The sequence below is a fragment of the Armigeres subalbatus genome, chromosome 3 (assembly GCF_024139115.2).
Source record: "Armigeres subalbatus isolate Guangzhou_Male chromosome 3, GZ_Asu_2, whole genome shotgun sequence".
Classification (NCBI taxonomy): domain Eukaryota; kingdom Metazoa; phylum Arthropoda; class Insecta; order Diptera; family Culicidae; genus Armigeres; species Armigeres subalbatus.
The window spans coordinates 53,500,788-53,515,791 of NC_085141.1; the positions used below are offsets into that span (position 1 = coordinate 53,500,788).

Below are 15,004 nucleotides of genomic sequence, written 5' to 3' on the forward strand. Positions count from 1 at the left end.
AGGAAGGAAGGGGAACAAGGAGCGTGTGACGTTTATGCCTTGCGCAAATGTCGATGGCTCGTTCAAACTTCCTCTAATGATGATTGGAAAGTCTAAACGACCAAGAGCATTGAAGAACATCCATGAGCTGCCCGTATACTATGTTTCGTCAAAAAATGCCTGGATGACCCGGCAGTTATTCAAGGATTGGTTTTTCAACGAGTTTGTTCCTAAGGTCACGGCATTGTTGAAAGCAGCTAAGGTACCGGCGAGAGCCGTCTTAGTGTTGGACAACTGTTCCGCCCATTGCAGCGTTTAGAACTGCAGATGGAGCTTTCTCTACGATCTTCCTACCACCAAACACAACAGCCTTGTTACAGTCAATGGACCAGAACATAATCCAGATGGTAAAGTACAACTACAAGCAAAAGCTTATGCGTGAGCTTCTTGGGCGCCAAGGAGAATTTGACGACATGGTGAAGAAAATCAACATCAAGGATGCCATGTTTTGGGTATCCGAGGCTTGGGACGATGTACCGGCTGATTCCATTACCAAATCATGGAAAATGTTGTATAGAGAACCTGAATTCGATGATGAAGATGACATCCAGTTGTCGGTTGTACGGGAACGCTTACTTTCGATTCAACAGAAATTGGCGGACCAGGACATTACCATAAATGAAGAGGACGTGGAGTTTGACGTTTTGAACGACGATGATATAGTGAACATCGTTATGCACCCAAACACATCATTCTACGATGGCGAAAACACCTTTTCAACTGTCGAGCAAACAAATATATCAACAGAACCACACCAAATTGATCTGGACGACGAAGCTGAAAACAGTGTTTCAAATAAAACAGCTTTATCAGGAATCGATCAAGTAATTGCTTGGGCAGAGGAAAACGGGCTTTCATTGGAGAGACAGTACTTGCTGCGAGAAGTACGTGGAAATATTTTAGAGAAAATAATTAATTCACGGAACCAGGAATGAATAAATGGAACTCTCTCTATTTCAGCCCCTTCTGTACCTAGTATATTCAAGTTCCTATATTATGTATATTATCAACTTTTCATTTGAAATCATGAATATATATAATGCGAACTGTAAATAATCGAGTTTCAATGTACAAAAAAACCCGAGCTAAGTCGAGTCAAGTACAAGACACTGAAGACGGCCTTACTATTGAGGTCGAAATACGTATCTGTCAAGATACAATTAAGTGGTGGAATTCAATGGGATTGTATAAACTCGTCTTATGACAAGGGAAAAAACCCTTTAATCAGCCCGCCTCTTCCTAGATACGTTCAATATTGTTTAAATGATTATATTGTATATTATAACATGTGATTAAAAACATTTATTTTTAAAATAATTGTGAAAAAAAATACACTGGTGGAAATAAGTATAAAGACAAGCTCGGTTTCCATACAAAATGGCCATGTTGGAAGGTCAATATCTCGATTTTTAGCGATTCGATTGGGCAGATTTTTTGCAAGCAGGCCTAAAATGACTTAAATTTTTATTCCATGATAGTAACAACTATGCATATATTCTGCTTGTACGCGTTTCTGTTGGAAATAATTATAAAGACAATTCCGTTGTATGGAGCCCCATATAAAAAAGTGGTGTCTTTATAATTATTTCCGGTTCCGGAGGTCAAAATCAATAGAGATGTATACAATTCAATCATAGATCGATAGTTTAAGCTGAAAACAGGTGCCTAGTAAAATTTTAGCTAAATCGAATCGCTAAGAATAGAAAATAATGCTTGTCTTTATACTTATTTCCGGCGGTATACTCCGGATAATCGAGTTTAAAATGCCGGAAGATCAAGCCCCGGATAATCGTGTCCGACCTGTACCTGTAATTAGGATTACATATAAGGTACACCGGGGCAAGTTGAAATGCGGGGTAAGTTGAAACGGAAGCTGTAATTTGGATCGGAAATGACCCAATGCCCTGATTATTTTTTACAACAAACTACTCCCCTGAACGCACCTTCTGACTGCCATTCCCGGAAGATTGCAGCTACAAAAACGCAATCCCTGCCTATATTTATTTTTCGCCCTTGGGAAAATTTTAACCAACTTTTTGACGTGCCAATAAAACAGGTCGCAAAATGATGTTTGGAAGAGTGCTTACCTCAAATTTTCACGGTAGGTAATCATTCTTGATTTGATTTTATTTATTCATTCATAATTCTATCGTCAACAGGTACACATTTCAACCCTACAGACATGAGTTAAACAAACACTGATGCTAACATGTTAAAAATCTTAAAATATGTTTTCTTATAGTCGTCCTAGACAGGCTAAAGTCAAATGCACAAAAACAATTATTAAATAGACGACACATACTAATTAGTGGCGCGTTATATCCGTAGTTGGTCCTGGTTACTGGAACATGTAGAAATGTGTTGGTGCGAAGATTACGGCTTCTGATGCGGATGTTCAGCAGTCTAAGTATGCCAGGACAGTCAATGTGGAAGGTAAGAAGATCGGCGATAAATGTTGCCTTGGAAGCATCACGACGAATTCTCAAGAGATCCAGTTCAATCAGTCTGCACCTATCTTCATATCTAGGAAGATTTAGAGGATCATTCCAAGGCAGATGCCTCAAAGCAAGCCGAACGAACTTCTTCTGCACTGCCTCTATTCGTTGAATTCCATTCTGGTAGAAAGGGGCCCAAACGGATGATCCATACTCGAGGATAGAACGTACCAGCGAACAATATAAAGCCTTGAGATAATACACATCTTTGAATTGTTTGGTCACTCGAAACAATAGCCCAAGCTGTGACGATGCCTTCGCTACTACATAAGATATATGATCCTTGAAGGACACTTTGGAGTCTAAAATGACGCCAAGGTCCTTAATTACGCTGGCACGTTGAAGAGCGACTCCTTGCAAAGTGTATTCATGACAAATTGGATTATACTTTCGCGAAAATGTTATCACCGAGCATTTGGCAGGATTTAGAACCATTCTGTTAATTTCACACCATTTGGCGAAGATGTTGAGCTGATTTTATAGAAAGGTGGCGTCACAATCCTGCTTTATGGTGTAATACAGCTTGAAGTCGTCCGCGAAAGATAATCTGTGACAGCTTAATGCGAAGTGTGCATCGTTGAGGTACAGCAGAAAAATAAGCGGTCCCAGGTGACTGCCCTGAGGGACCCCAGATGTGACATCGAAAGAAGATGATGTGCAGTCACCGAGCTTAACCTGCATTGTCCGGCCAGTCAAGTATGACTCAATCCATTCTAGAAAGCTGCCATTGAATCCTAGGCGGGAGAGTTTAGCTACTGCGATTTTATGGTTTATTTTATCAAAGGCAGCTGAGAAATCCGTGTAGATTGCGTCGGTTTGGCTACTTCGCTCCATTTCCTGGATTATTGATTTAATGTTGAACAAGCATAATGATTATGAAAAGTCGATGGGAGATCCGTTTTAATTTTTGTATTTCGGTCATTTGAAATTGCTCCGCAATTTAAACCCATCGGGGCAAATAGAAATGTGTGGTGCGGGGCAAGTTGAAACAACGATTCAAAACGTCTTCTTCGCAATTTTTTTCTAAAATTCAGATACTTGATAGTAAGCTTTTAGGGCATTGAAATGGAAAGTAGGCTTTGAAATTAACACAAAACAAATCAACAAGTCGCCACCCACCAAACGCGGAGTTTCTGCCGCCATTGTTCTACGGGTAGAGCATAATTGCACCAAAGGTAACTGTGTTTTAATTGCTAATTGCGAATCATTACATAAGATAAGCGGACTACAAATCGAAGGGATCGCTTTTCAAGGTGCGTATTGAACTATTTACAATGGTAGTTTGTTTGATCAGTCTGCTTCAATTTAAATATTTAGTTTAAAAATAGCTTTACGGATTATGATCCTATGATTCAAAATCCGTGCGCGGTGGACGGATTTCGATTCAGGAGTAGTTGATTTAATTCATAATTTTCTCATGTTTTCCGTACTGCCGTAATCTGAAAAAGTGACGTATACGCCATTTTCCAAAAATGGTGTTAACGAGTACTACTCATCGAGCTCTTTAACAGAAAAATGTAAAACATGCATGTTGCAAAATGGCTGTTACGTCACTTTTCCAGATTACGGCAGCATAGTTTTTATGTGTAAATGTGAAATACTTCAAAAGTAGAAGCCTTCATGTTCCCTTGTCAGTGACAAACGTTTCATTTGCATTCGATTTCTAAAGTCTAGTCTAGAGAACGGATTTCGATGTCCCACTGTATATATTGATATGAGACAATTGAATGGACCATATTTAAGTTTATTTTTTGAATAAAAGAATAGCAATATCTGGAATGTGACTTTTATGCGAGTAAATATCAAGATGAGGCAACACAATTTGGGATTTGGTTTTAAAATTTTTAGAACAAAGCCTACTATGTTATCAGTGTTTCTTAAACAAGAGACAATTTTAAGCTAGTTTTTAGAAAGAAAATCAAAATCATAAAAAAATACATGGGACTCTTATGCGAATTTAGTCACCTTTATAACCTCGTGCATCTTGAGTCTCACTGAGTACATATATTGTGAATTTAATACGGAAAACATAGCTTATCTATGTATGTAGAGCAGTGTTTCAACTTGCCCCGATACGTGGGGCAAGTTGAAACGATGCACGTAAAAAAGTAATTTCAATATACAAAATATTTATAAAAAAGTTTGGTGAGGTTGCTTATTTTTTATGTATAATCTTTGGCCCGAACTAGCAAACACCGCAAACGGATTCAAAATTTATTAAAAAGCGATTTTTTATAGCACTTCAAAGTTCAACTTTGAAAAAACCGTTTCAACTTGCCCCGGTGTACCTTATATAAAACAGCCCTTTAAATCAGTCCTTCCTTTTTCAAATGTGTCCATGTTTATTCAAATAATCATAATATGTATGAACATAACATCAATATATTCTTGAATTTGAAATACAAGTCTATAATCAAATTTTATTACGCAAATTACCCTTCTTTCGGCCCCGACTTTCCCTCCACCTAGAAACGTCACATTTGTTATAATAATCACAATGTATATTATAATATTGAAATATAAAATTAATAAATAAATCGCTGGAAAAAAAATACTCCGGAAAATCGAGTCTAAAATTCCGGATAATCGAACCCCGGATAATCGAGTCCCCGGATAATCGAGTCCGACCTGTATAGTCGAATATCCTTCAGATTTGTTGAGCCGAATTAAATTAGTTACTCTTAATAACTGACTCTTAATAACTGATGCCCATGGCGAAAACCAAATTGCTCATCAGCAAAAATAGAATTGTCATTAATATGTGAAATAGGATTTCGGATTGGTACGGAAAAACGGAAATAAAAGAATACTGTTTGAAGAGACAAGATTAAACACGTTTATATTGTTCGGTATGATTTTACATTTGTTGAAAAACGAGGGAAAGGTTGACAGCTACCACAGTGACGCCTATCCGGTAGGGGCACACCACAGTAGCGGCGATTGCATAAGATACAACCGGGTTGCCAGATGTTGTTCTTTAACACCCCTGCTCAATCGCTGCAACTCGTTAGACCAATAGCAGCTCGATGTCTCTGAAAGGCTGCCAACGGTAGACCCTTGGTCATCATATCGGCTGGCTGATCCGACGAAGGCAAAAACTGAAGTCGAACTTTTCCTTGCTTCACCAGATCCCGTAAGAAATGGAATTTCACATCCACATGTTTAAGTCGCCCAAAATCCTTTGAGTTCTCGATAATGCGCATCGCTGACTGATTGTCCTCGTAAAACGTCGTCGCTTCCTTAGGTTTACACCAAAGATCCTCCAATACGCGAACTAACCACATCTCGTGACAAGCTGCTGTGCACAATGCAGTCAGCTCTGCTTCGGTTGATGATAGAGATACAGTTTGCTGTTTTCGAGTTATCCAACTAACCGTTGATCCAAACACTTTGAATATACAGCCACTGACAGAACGCCTATCAAACTGATCGTTGGCCCAGTCTGCGTCAGAATATACTTCCACTGCTGGCACATTGTCCATTCTCCGATACACTAAGCCCATTTTTACGGTGCCTTTGATGTATCGTAAAATCCTCTTGAGATGCACCCAGTGTACTTCATTGGGACAACTCTGAAACTGACTTAAGAAGTTCACAGCTGCTGCCAAATCTGGTCTCGTTGTCATCACCGCATAGGTCAAACAACCTACTAACTCCCGATATGGCTTGTTGATTCTGTTCTCCTCTACTCCTCTTGGAAGTTTCAACCGGTTCTCCAAAGGGGTCGAGACTGGTTTACAGTCCCACATTTCGAATCTTCGCAAAACATCCTCATGATATTGCTGCTGACTGATGCGCATCTCACCACCTTCAATGTCGTAATCAATTCGCATTCCAAGAAAGCTTCTAGCGTCGCCCATATCCGCCATTTCAAATTCTCGCGAAAGAAGAGTTTTCACCATTTTCACTGCTTTCAGCGACCCTGCTATGAGAATATCGTCAACATATAAAACTATGACCAATTTCTCCGATCCGACCTTTCGAGTGTACAAGCATTGGTCGTTTTCACTTCTTACAAACTTCAATCGTTCTTCGATGAAACAGTGGAACCTCTGATTCCACGCACGTGAAGCCTGCTTCAACCCATAGATGGACTTCTCTAAACGACACACTAAATCTTCTCCTTCCACGAATCCCTCTGGTTGCACCATATAGATCTCCTCCGTTAACGTTCCGTTCAAGAAAGCCGTTTTTACGTCCATCTGATGGACGACTAATTTCTCCTGGTTCGCCACCGCTAACACAGTGCGCAGAGTATCCAGTTTCGCCACTGGAGAATATGTTTCGCTGTAGTCAATTCCATACTTCTGGCTGAATCCACGAGCGACCAATCTTGCCTTGTACCGGTCTTGAGCTCCATCCATGCCACGCTTGATTTTAAAAACCCACTTGTTGGTTATCGGCTTACGATTCTTCGGTAGTCTCGTCAACTTCCACGTGCCATTCTTCTTCAAGGAATCCATTTCCTCCAGAATGGCAGCACGCCATAGACTCCAATCACTTCGCCTTCTTGCTTCAGTTATCGAATCTGGTAGATTCTCAACATAACTTGTTGCATTCAGTGCATATGCTGCATAATCCATATCGTAGTCCGCGTACCGTAATGGCACACTCCGATTTCGCTGAGGACGACTTGTTCCATTATCGTTCTGAGCTGCTTCTCCGTTTGATCTGTTTCCCGAGCTGTTTCCAAGATCTTCCTCCACCGGTCCTTCACCAGAATCCGGACCATCCTCTTCGCGGAAACTGTCAAACTCATCATTCGACTCATCATCGGATACGGGGATTTCTTCTTCATCATCACTATTGGCAGAATTCTTCGAAACAGAGAAAATATCACTCGGCACCAAGCTGTTGGGGTTCAGCTTTGACTCTTTCCCTTCAAGAAAATCTACGTCTCGAGCATGAATGATTTTACTTATCTTTGGATTCCATATGCGATAACCATTGTTAGCATAACCCAAGAGAATCCCCTTCCATGCCTTAGCATCCAATTTTGTTCGTTGTTCTTTTGGAACATGAACATACACGTTGCAGCCAAACGTTCGAAGTTTGCTTACATCCGGCTTGCAGCCTTCCCACAGCTCATAAGGAGTCACATTTGATATGATTGCCGATGATGGACTACGATTAAGCAAATATGCAGCCGTTTGGATTGCCTGACCCCAGAAACGCTTATCCACCTTGGAATCCTCAAGCATGGATCTAGCCTTCTCCACCAGAGTGCGGTTCAGCCGCTCACTAACCCCATTCTGCTCAGGTGTGTGAGGAACCGTCCACTCTATTTGAATCCCCTTAGATTTGCAAAATCGATCAAAGTGCTTACTTTTGTACTCACCGCCATTATCACAGCGCAGTCGATGAATCTTACGCCCAAACTTTGCCGATACCAATGCCTCATACATCTGAAAGCACTCGAACACCTCGTCCTTGGATGTGATCAAATACACTACGGCAAAATGACTCCAGTCATCGGTGAACGTAACGAAGTACTTCATTCCCGAAACTCCAACTGGTGTAACCGGACCGCAAACATCCGAATGAATCAGTTCAAGCACACGCGATGAACGTTTTCCTTCACGCACTGCGAAAGGCTTTCGAGTTTGCTTGCCTACGACGCACGGCTCGCATACTATCATGTCCTTGCATTTAATTGCACTGTCCGATTTTATTCCGATAACCATTTCATCGCGAATAAGTTTCTCAAGGCTTCTTGCATTTAAATGTCCGAACCGACGATGCAATAATTCCAAACTTTTTGGAATCCGCCCGCACGATAGCAACGATTTACGCACACTTTCTTCGCCAACGAAAAAGTTCAAACCGTACAAGCGTCCCACACGCGAGCCAGTGGCGACTACTTCCGAACCACGCAAAATTTGCACTTTCCCATTCTCGTAAATCACCTTCATTCCCGCATCGTCTACTCTCATCACCGAAAACAAATTGCACCTTAATTCCGGCACGTACAAAACGTCCTTTACTGTGCACTCAATTTGTTTTCTGTCAACTTCGGAGAGAACGCGAACCGTTCCGGAATGTTTTGCCACAATGCACTGTTCATTTTTAGCAATGGCTATCTCGATTGGCTGATCCAATACTTTCAGATCATCAAACAGCGACCTGTCATTCACTATATGATCCGAACAGCCAGAGTCAATGAACCATTTCACTTTTCGCGATCCGCACTGTACATCAGATCCCCTGCTGAAGCCAACAAAACACACGCCACCTTGATCGGCAAGATTCGCCTTCGATTTATTGCCTTCCTTTTTCTTCACAGGGCACTCCGAGAGTTTATGTCCCTCCTGCTTACACCCGAAACATTTCATCTTCTTCGTTTTCATTGGCTTCTTTGAGCCCGAAAAGCAGCTTCACCACTCGCAGCTGAGGAACACAAATCGACACCTTTTCGTTTGGTTTCTTCGTCAAGCAACCGACATTTTACGAACTCGAGCGACAAGTTTTCTTCCGGCATTGTTTCAATCGCGGTAACCACGGTGGCATACGAATTGCCAAGTGTGAGAAGAAGATGACAAATCACGTCGATCTCCTCTAGCACTGCTTCCGTCGCACGATACTCACGCACTAACTTGTCGAACCGAAGAAAATGTTGCTGTAGCGTACCACCCTCAAACCGCATTGTGAGCATCTGGCGCTTAAGATGCATGCGGCTCGCGATACTGCGGCGCTCAAACACACGACGCAGTGCATCCCAAATGTCTTTTGGATCGGGTTTGTCCTGAATATATTCCAGCTGCGAATCATGTATACGCGACACTAGCAACGATTTACACTTCCTGTCCATTTTCTTTCTCTTCTCTCTGGCCACATCTTTCGTCTTCCTCACAGCATCGCTGTCACCAGCCTCGTACTGCAAAGCCGGTACATCAGCAGCAAAAGTATGCACACACTCCACAAGCTCATGCTCTTCCAGGAGTACCAGCATGCGGAACTTCCATGCTGAAAAATTTGTGCCGTCGAAAAGCGGCAGAAAAACACGATCGGCTTTTTCAACTTCCATCACGAAACCACTTCACTAAAATGTTCCACTCGCGCAACGCGTTTACTGGACCCAAAACCTGAAATAGGATTTCGGATTGGTACGGAAAAACGGAAATAAAAGAATACTGTTTGAAGAGACAAGATTAAACACGTTTATATTGTTCGGTATGATTTTACATTTGTTGAAAAACGAGGGAAAGGTTGACAGCTACCACAGTGACGCCTATCCGGTAGGGGCACACCACAGTAGCGGCGATTGCATAAGATACAACCGGGTTGCCAGATGTTGTTCTTTAACAATATGAACCATCATTCTATTAAAAATAATCTTTTCAAACAGCTCACTTATTGAAGAAAGCAAAATGATTGGGGGATAACTAGAAGCCTCAACTGGATTTTTGTCCGGCTTCGAAATTATCTGGGAAGTATGCCAATTGAAAACATTTGCTAAATAAATAAAGGATAAAGGATAAAGGATAAAGTGCTCTCAGGAAGTTTTTTTGATAAGATTGTAGACAAAACCATCATCGCCCGGGGCTTTCATATTTTTAAATTTTCTAGTAATAGATCTCACTTCATTCAAATTAGTTCCCAACGAAGGGTCAAAAACATTCTCTTGATTGAGAATGTCTTCGAAGCTCCGTGTAACCTGATCCTCAATTAGACTAGTGAGACCTATATTAAAATTATGGGCTCGAATTGCTGAGCAAGATTTTGAGCCTTTTCGCGAATTGTTAATATAATTTTATTTCTCTCTTTAAGGGCTGGAATTGGCTTTTGAGGTTTTTTAAGAAGTTTCGTTAATTTCCAAAAGGGATTCGAACTGGGATACAACTTCGAGACATTATCATAAAAGTTGGTATTTCTCAGAATAGCGAAACGTTTTTTAATTTCATTTATTAAAAATTTAATTTAATTTGCAAATTTCGCCAAATAACTTTAAACGCGGGATCGCGAGTTCTTCGGTATTGCCTTCGCCTCACATTTTAAAGACTGATCAGAAGCTGAAGATCGTCGTCAATAATAATGGAGTTTAATTTAATTTCACATTTAGGAATTGCAATGCCTCTGGCTTCGACAATGAAATTTGTCAAAGATACGGGAGCATTATCAATATCACTTTTGGTATCGAAAGGAATATCAACATAAAAAACTCAAAGGTGCAGCCCAATCGGGTTGTACGCAAAGGTGGGACTACGTAGCTATTGGATGGATTTTATTTTGTTCCCAGTCTAACCATGGAATTAACATGAATTACGGCCGCATGGCCGCTGAAGCCACTCGACTGGTTTTCAGTTTATCCTAGAAGACACCATCCTCAAAAATGTCCGAAATAAAGGAGAAATAATCAGAATCAGAAGTGGCACGAAACCAAACGCAAATATATTTATTTGCAACGTTTGGTTTTCGCCCGCGGTGGGAACGAACGTGGCAAAGTCAGGAGAACCTCAAGAACTGGTTACACATAGTTCTTTTCAGGACTTAAAGCAAGATTATTTGGTTATTTGGTTTTGTTTCTTTTAGTCATTAGAATTGAAATTAGTTTTTTCCAAGCCACAATTTTATACAAAAGAAGGTCAATCTGAGATAAATTTTCTTCAAAGTACAAAACAAAACGTCGTTTTGCGACGGCAGAAAGCTACACACTTAACTCATTTCACAGTATTCGGTAAATTTTACCGAAATCTCAACAGCAGAACTGTTCGGTAGTTATTTTACAGATTTTTTGTAATTTTTTCCATTGTCCAACTGCCAAAATCACCGAAAATCAGTAAAATTATTTACCGAACAGTTCTGCTGTTGAGATTTCGGTAAAATTATACCGAATTCGGCGATTTATTTTAAGTGTGTACCAATCGGTACACCCAAAAAAACAGACCTTACAATTATTGTATAAAAACGTGGCATATACAAATCTGTAAGGTTTTTATACAGAAATTGTATCAAAATAATACAAAACTGCATAATTTCAATACAACGATTGTATTAAAATCTTCCAAAAATTTTATATGCCCAGTTATTATACAGTTTCTGTAAGGTTCTTATGCAAGACTGTATTAAAATCTGCCATCCGCTGGTTGGGTGTAGCAGAATCACAAGCGCTCGATGGAAGTGTTGTAAAATGTCATTTGCATTCGTTTGTATGTTTTTCCCAGAACTTTTTTCAGAAGTTTGCTGTCAATTCCTGAGCTATGGCGAACTTATAGCGCTTGTGCCTACAACTTTGTCTAAAAAGACATTGCCGTAAATATGTAATCTGAGGCGTAGGAGGCAAAATGTCATTCAAATGACATTATGTCAAATGACATGTGACATTTTGGAGAGCTTTCACTTTCCAGCCTCAGATGTTATATTTAGAGTAATGTTCCCTTGGACAAAAATATAGCCCTACTCAAGCGTTATGAGTACATCTAAAATTATGAAATAAATTTGGCTTCTGAAAAAGTTGCGAACAAATTAGTCAAATGACATGCAGATGACATTTTACAAGCCTGGCAAGGGATGATGCAATAAATTTGTTGAATGGATGTAATCACTATCAGCAACCAAGCTACCACGCCAAACCCGATGCCACCGAAACAGTCCATTTTCGCAATTAACTTTTTCTTTCCATAAAATGTTGGTCCTGAGAAGAACCAATTTTCTTTTCCCAATGCGCCTTTCTAATAACTAACTGCATCCACCTTGCGTTGAAATTGTGCGACCGCCACTCGATGATTTTTCGCTAAGCCTCCACCATTTGTAATAAATTTTCAGCATTGCCACTGCTACCTACGCCTTCGTGCTGCTGTGTCCGCTCCGCTGCATCAAATTTTGTCGAACCGCTCTTTACGGAATCCCGATCAAAATGGCTCGCGCGCGCCGGAAAGCAGCTTTCTTGTATTCAATAAACTAAGCTCGTTAGCCCCGCCCCTTTGTGATCTGATATGGGTGTAAATATAATGTGCACTCATAACGATTAATGAAGGGGCGGGGCTAATGGAATTACTTCATTAGATATAAGAAAGCCGCTTTCCGGCGCGCGCGAGCCATTTTGATCGGGATTCCGCAGACAACGGGCCGTTCGGAGAATGTAATTTGCCACTGCCTTGCAAGCGGGAGAAAAGGCAACAACAAAAATAAATAAAAGATTAAAAAAAGGTTTTACGTTATACAAATCAAAACAAGGCACGTTACATTTTTTAGCGAAGAGTCCTAGTTGGAAAACGCATTATAAGTGAAAAAAAAATTTTTGCACTTTTTTCCCAAGCAATTTCGTCAAAAAATCAAACATACAAGAAAGGTAAAGCATTTTTCACGCTAATCGCGCCATAATCTAACGCATGAGATTCAAAATCATTATTACCAATGGAAAAAAGTATATCTTTGTCGTTTTTCAACGAATAATAACTGAAAATCCATCTTCCACTCGAAATTTGCGATCTGTTCGTAAAAAAATCGTTCTCAAAGTGACATTTTAATTTTTATGGCTCAAATTCATCTGGGGGACTTCTAGGTAGCAACTAGTCCCTACATGGGAAATAATAAGTAGAGCTCTTGTTAATAAACAGAAAAACATTTAATTTGTTGGTGGCAATATAGTTGTCGCTGCCTTATAAATTGTTAAACCGCTCTTTGTGGAATCTCAATCAAAAAGCGTCGCGCGCCGGAAAGCAGATTTCTTGTATTCAATAAATTAAGCCCGTAAATTTGAATGGATGGAATCACTAACAGAATCAAATCAGTCAGTTTTTCCATATAAATACAAAGAAGCGTTGACTCATCCTTGATCGAATGGTCCAACTAAATTAAAAACCCATCAAGAAACGGCTGAGATATTACAGTTTAAAGTCTATCATATTTTCGTGACGGTCACAAATTTTTGCAATCGTAAAGTGTACCCCAATATAGAAAAGACAGACGTAGTCCTACGTCAAAAGGTGACCAGAGTCAAAGTCAGCATGAGTTACCAATTGGCCACACTGCTGACTTGAGTCCGTTAAAACTAAATCAATTGGAAGAACTGGAAGAAAAGCAAGTTGGTCCATTGGGATATTGAATAGTATAATATCCCGCAGAACAATTTTCAAATAAAATTGTATCATTGTTATTGCTTTGAGCATTATTCATAAACGGTGTTTGGTATTGAAGTCACCAATTATGAAAAATTTGGATTTGTTGCGAGTTAGAATTTGAAGATCAGCTCTCCCATTGCATTGGAAAGGCATGTAAGCAGCAATGAAAGAGAATTGTCCAAAATTCGTTTCAACAGAAACTCCCAAGGTTTCGAAAACTTTGGTTTCAAATGAAGAATATAATTTATGTTTGATACGTCTATTAATGACAATGGCGACTCCACCACAGGCGCTGTCAAGACGATCATTTCTGTAAATAAAATAATTTGGATCTCTTTTGATGAGAAGACCAGGTTTTAAATATGTTTCAGTTATTATGGCAATGTGCACATTATGAACTGATGGGAAGTTGAATAATTCATCTTCCTTACCCTTTCAAGAGCGTCATTCCAATTTAAAATTTTCAACGAATTATTTGGATCCATTAAAACGAAGTGAAATAATTTTTTTTTTTTGAGTAAATTTGATACCAACCTGAACAGATTTAGTTTTGGTATTTGCTTTGAACATTGCATCAATCATGTGATGTTCATTTAGAAAATCAAAGTCGGAAGCAGACATGCTATCTGAGTCGTCAGAGCGAACGTTATTTTCCGTTGAAGAATGGGTATGAAAATCATTCATCGTCGGTAAATTTTCAGAAATGAAATTTTGCCTGTCTGCAGCGATTCTTGCACTGGTTCTTCTTCTTATTATTGGCATTACATCCCCACACTGGGACAGAGCCGCCTCGCAGCTTAGTGTTCATTAAGCACTTCCACAGTTATTAACTGCGAGGTTTCTAAGCCAGGTTACCATTTTTGCATTCGTATATCATGAGGCTAACACGATGATACTTTTATGCCCAGGGAAGTCGAGACAATTTCCAATCCGAAAATTGCCTAGACCGGCACCGGGAATCGAACCCAGCCACCCTCAGCATGGTCTTGCTTTGTAGCCACGCGTCTTACCGCACGGCTAAGGAGGGCCCGCTTGCACTGGTAGGCATGTTTGAAAAATTTGAATTCGACGAACTGTTCGTTATCCGGTGAGAGGTGGGAGCAAAATTTGATGGTTGATTGTGGTGAGTATGAATTGCTCGACCGACAAATGATTGCGGATTTTGAACGTTTGGAATATGTTTACCCGGCGAATCTGGGATCCTATTGGAATTTCTCGTCATCAATTTTGCACGGGAATTTAAAACTTTTTTGCTCGAAGGGCATTCCCAGAAATTGGATTTATGATTACCCCCACAATTGGCACAATTAAATTTATTGTAATCTTCTCTCGCAGGCAGGCGTCCTTGGCGTGGAAGATTCCACCACAAATCATGCATTTAGCATCCATGTGGCAATGTTTTTTGGCACT

At 40.1% G+C, this 15,004-nt stretch overlaps 1 protein-coding gene across 1 annotated transcript; it reads left to right on the forward strand.

Annotated features, from left to right (window-relative positions):
* Window positions 1–362: 362 nt before the first annotated feature.
* On the forward strand, window positions 363–974 carry LOC134221635 (tigger transposable element-derived protein 2-like). The gene has a single exon (XM_062700824.1). It carries the CDS (start codon window positions 363–365, stop codon window positions 972–974), a length of 612 nt encoding a protein of 203 aa, XP_062556808.1.
* The last annotated feature ends 14,030 nt before the right edge of the window (window positions 975–15,004 follow it).

Excerpts from the sequence above, each read along its gene's own strand:
- LOC134221635 (XM_062700824.1), top strand. The coding sequence starts at position 363 with ATGGACCAGAACATAATCCAGATGGTAAAGTACAACTACAAGCAAAAG.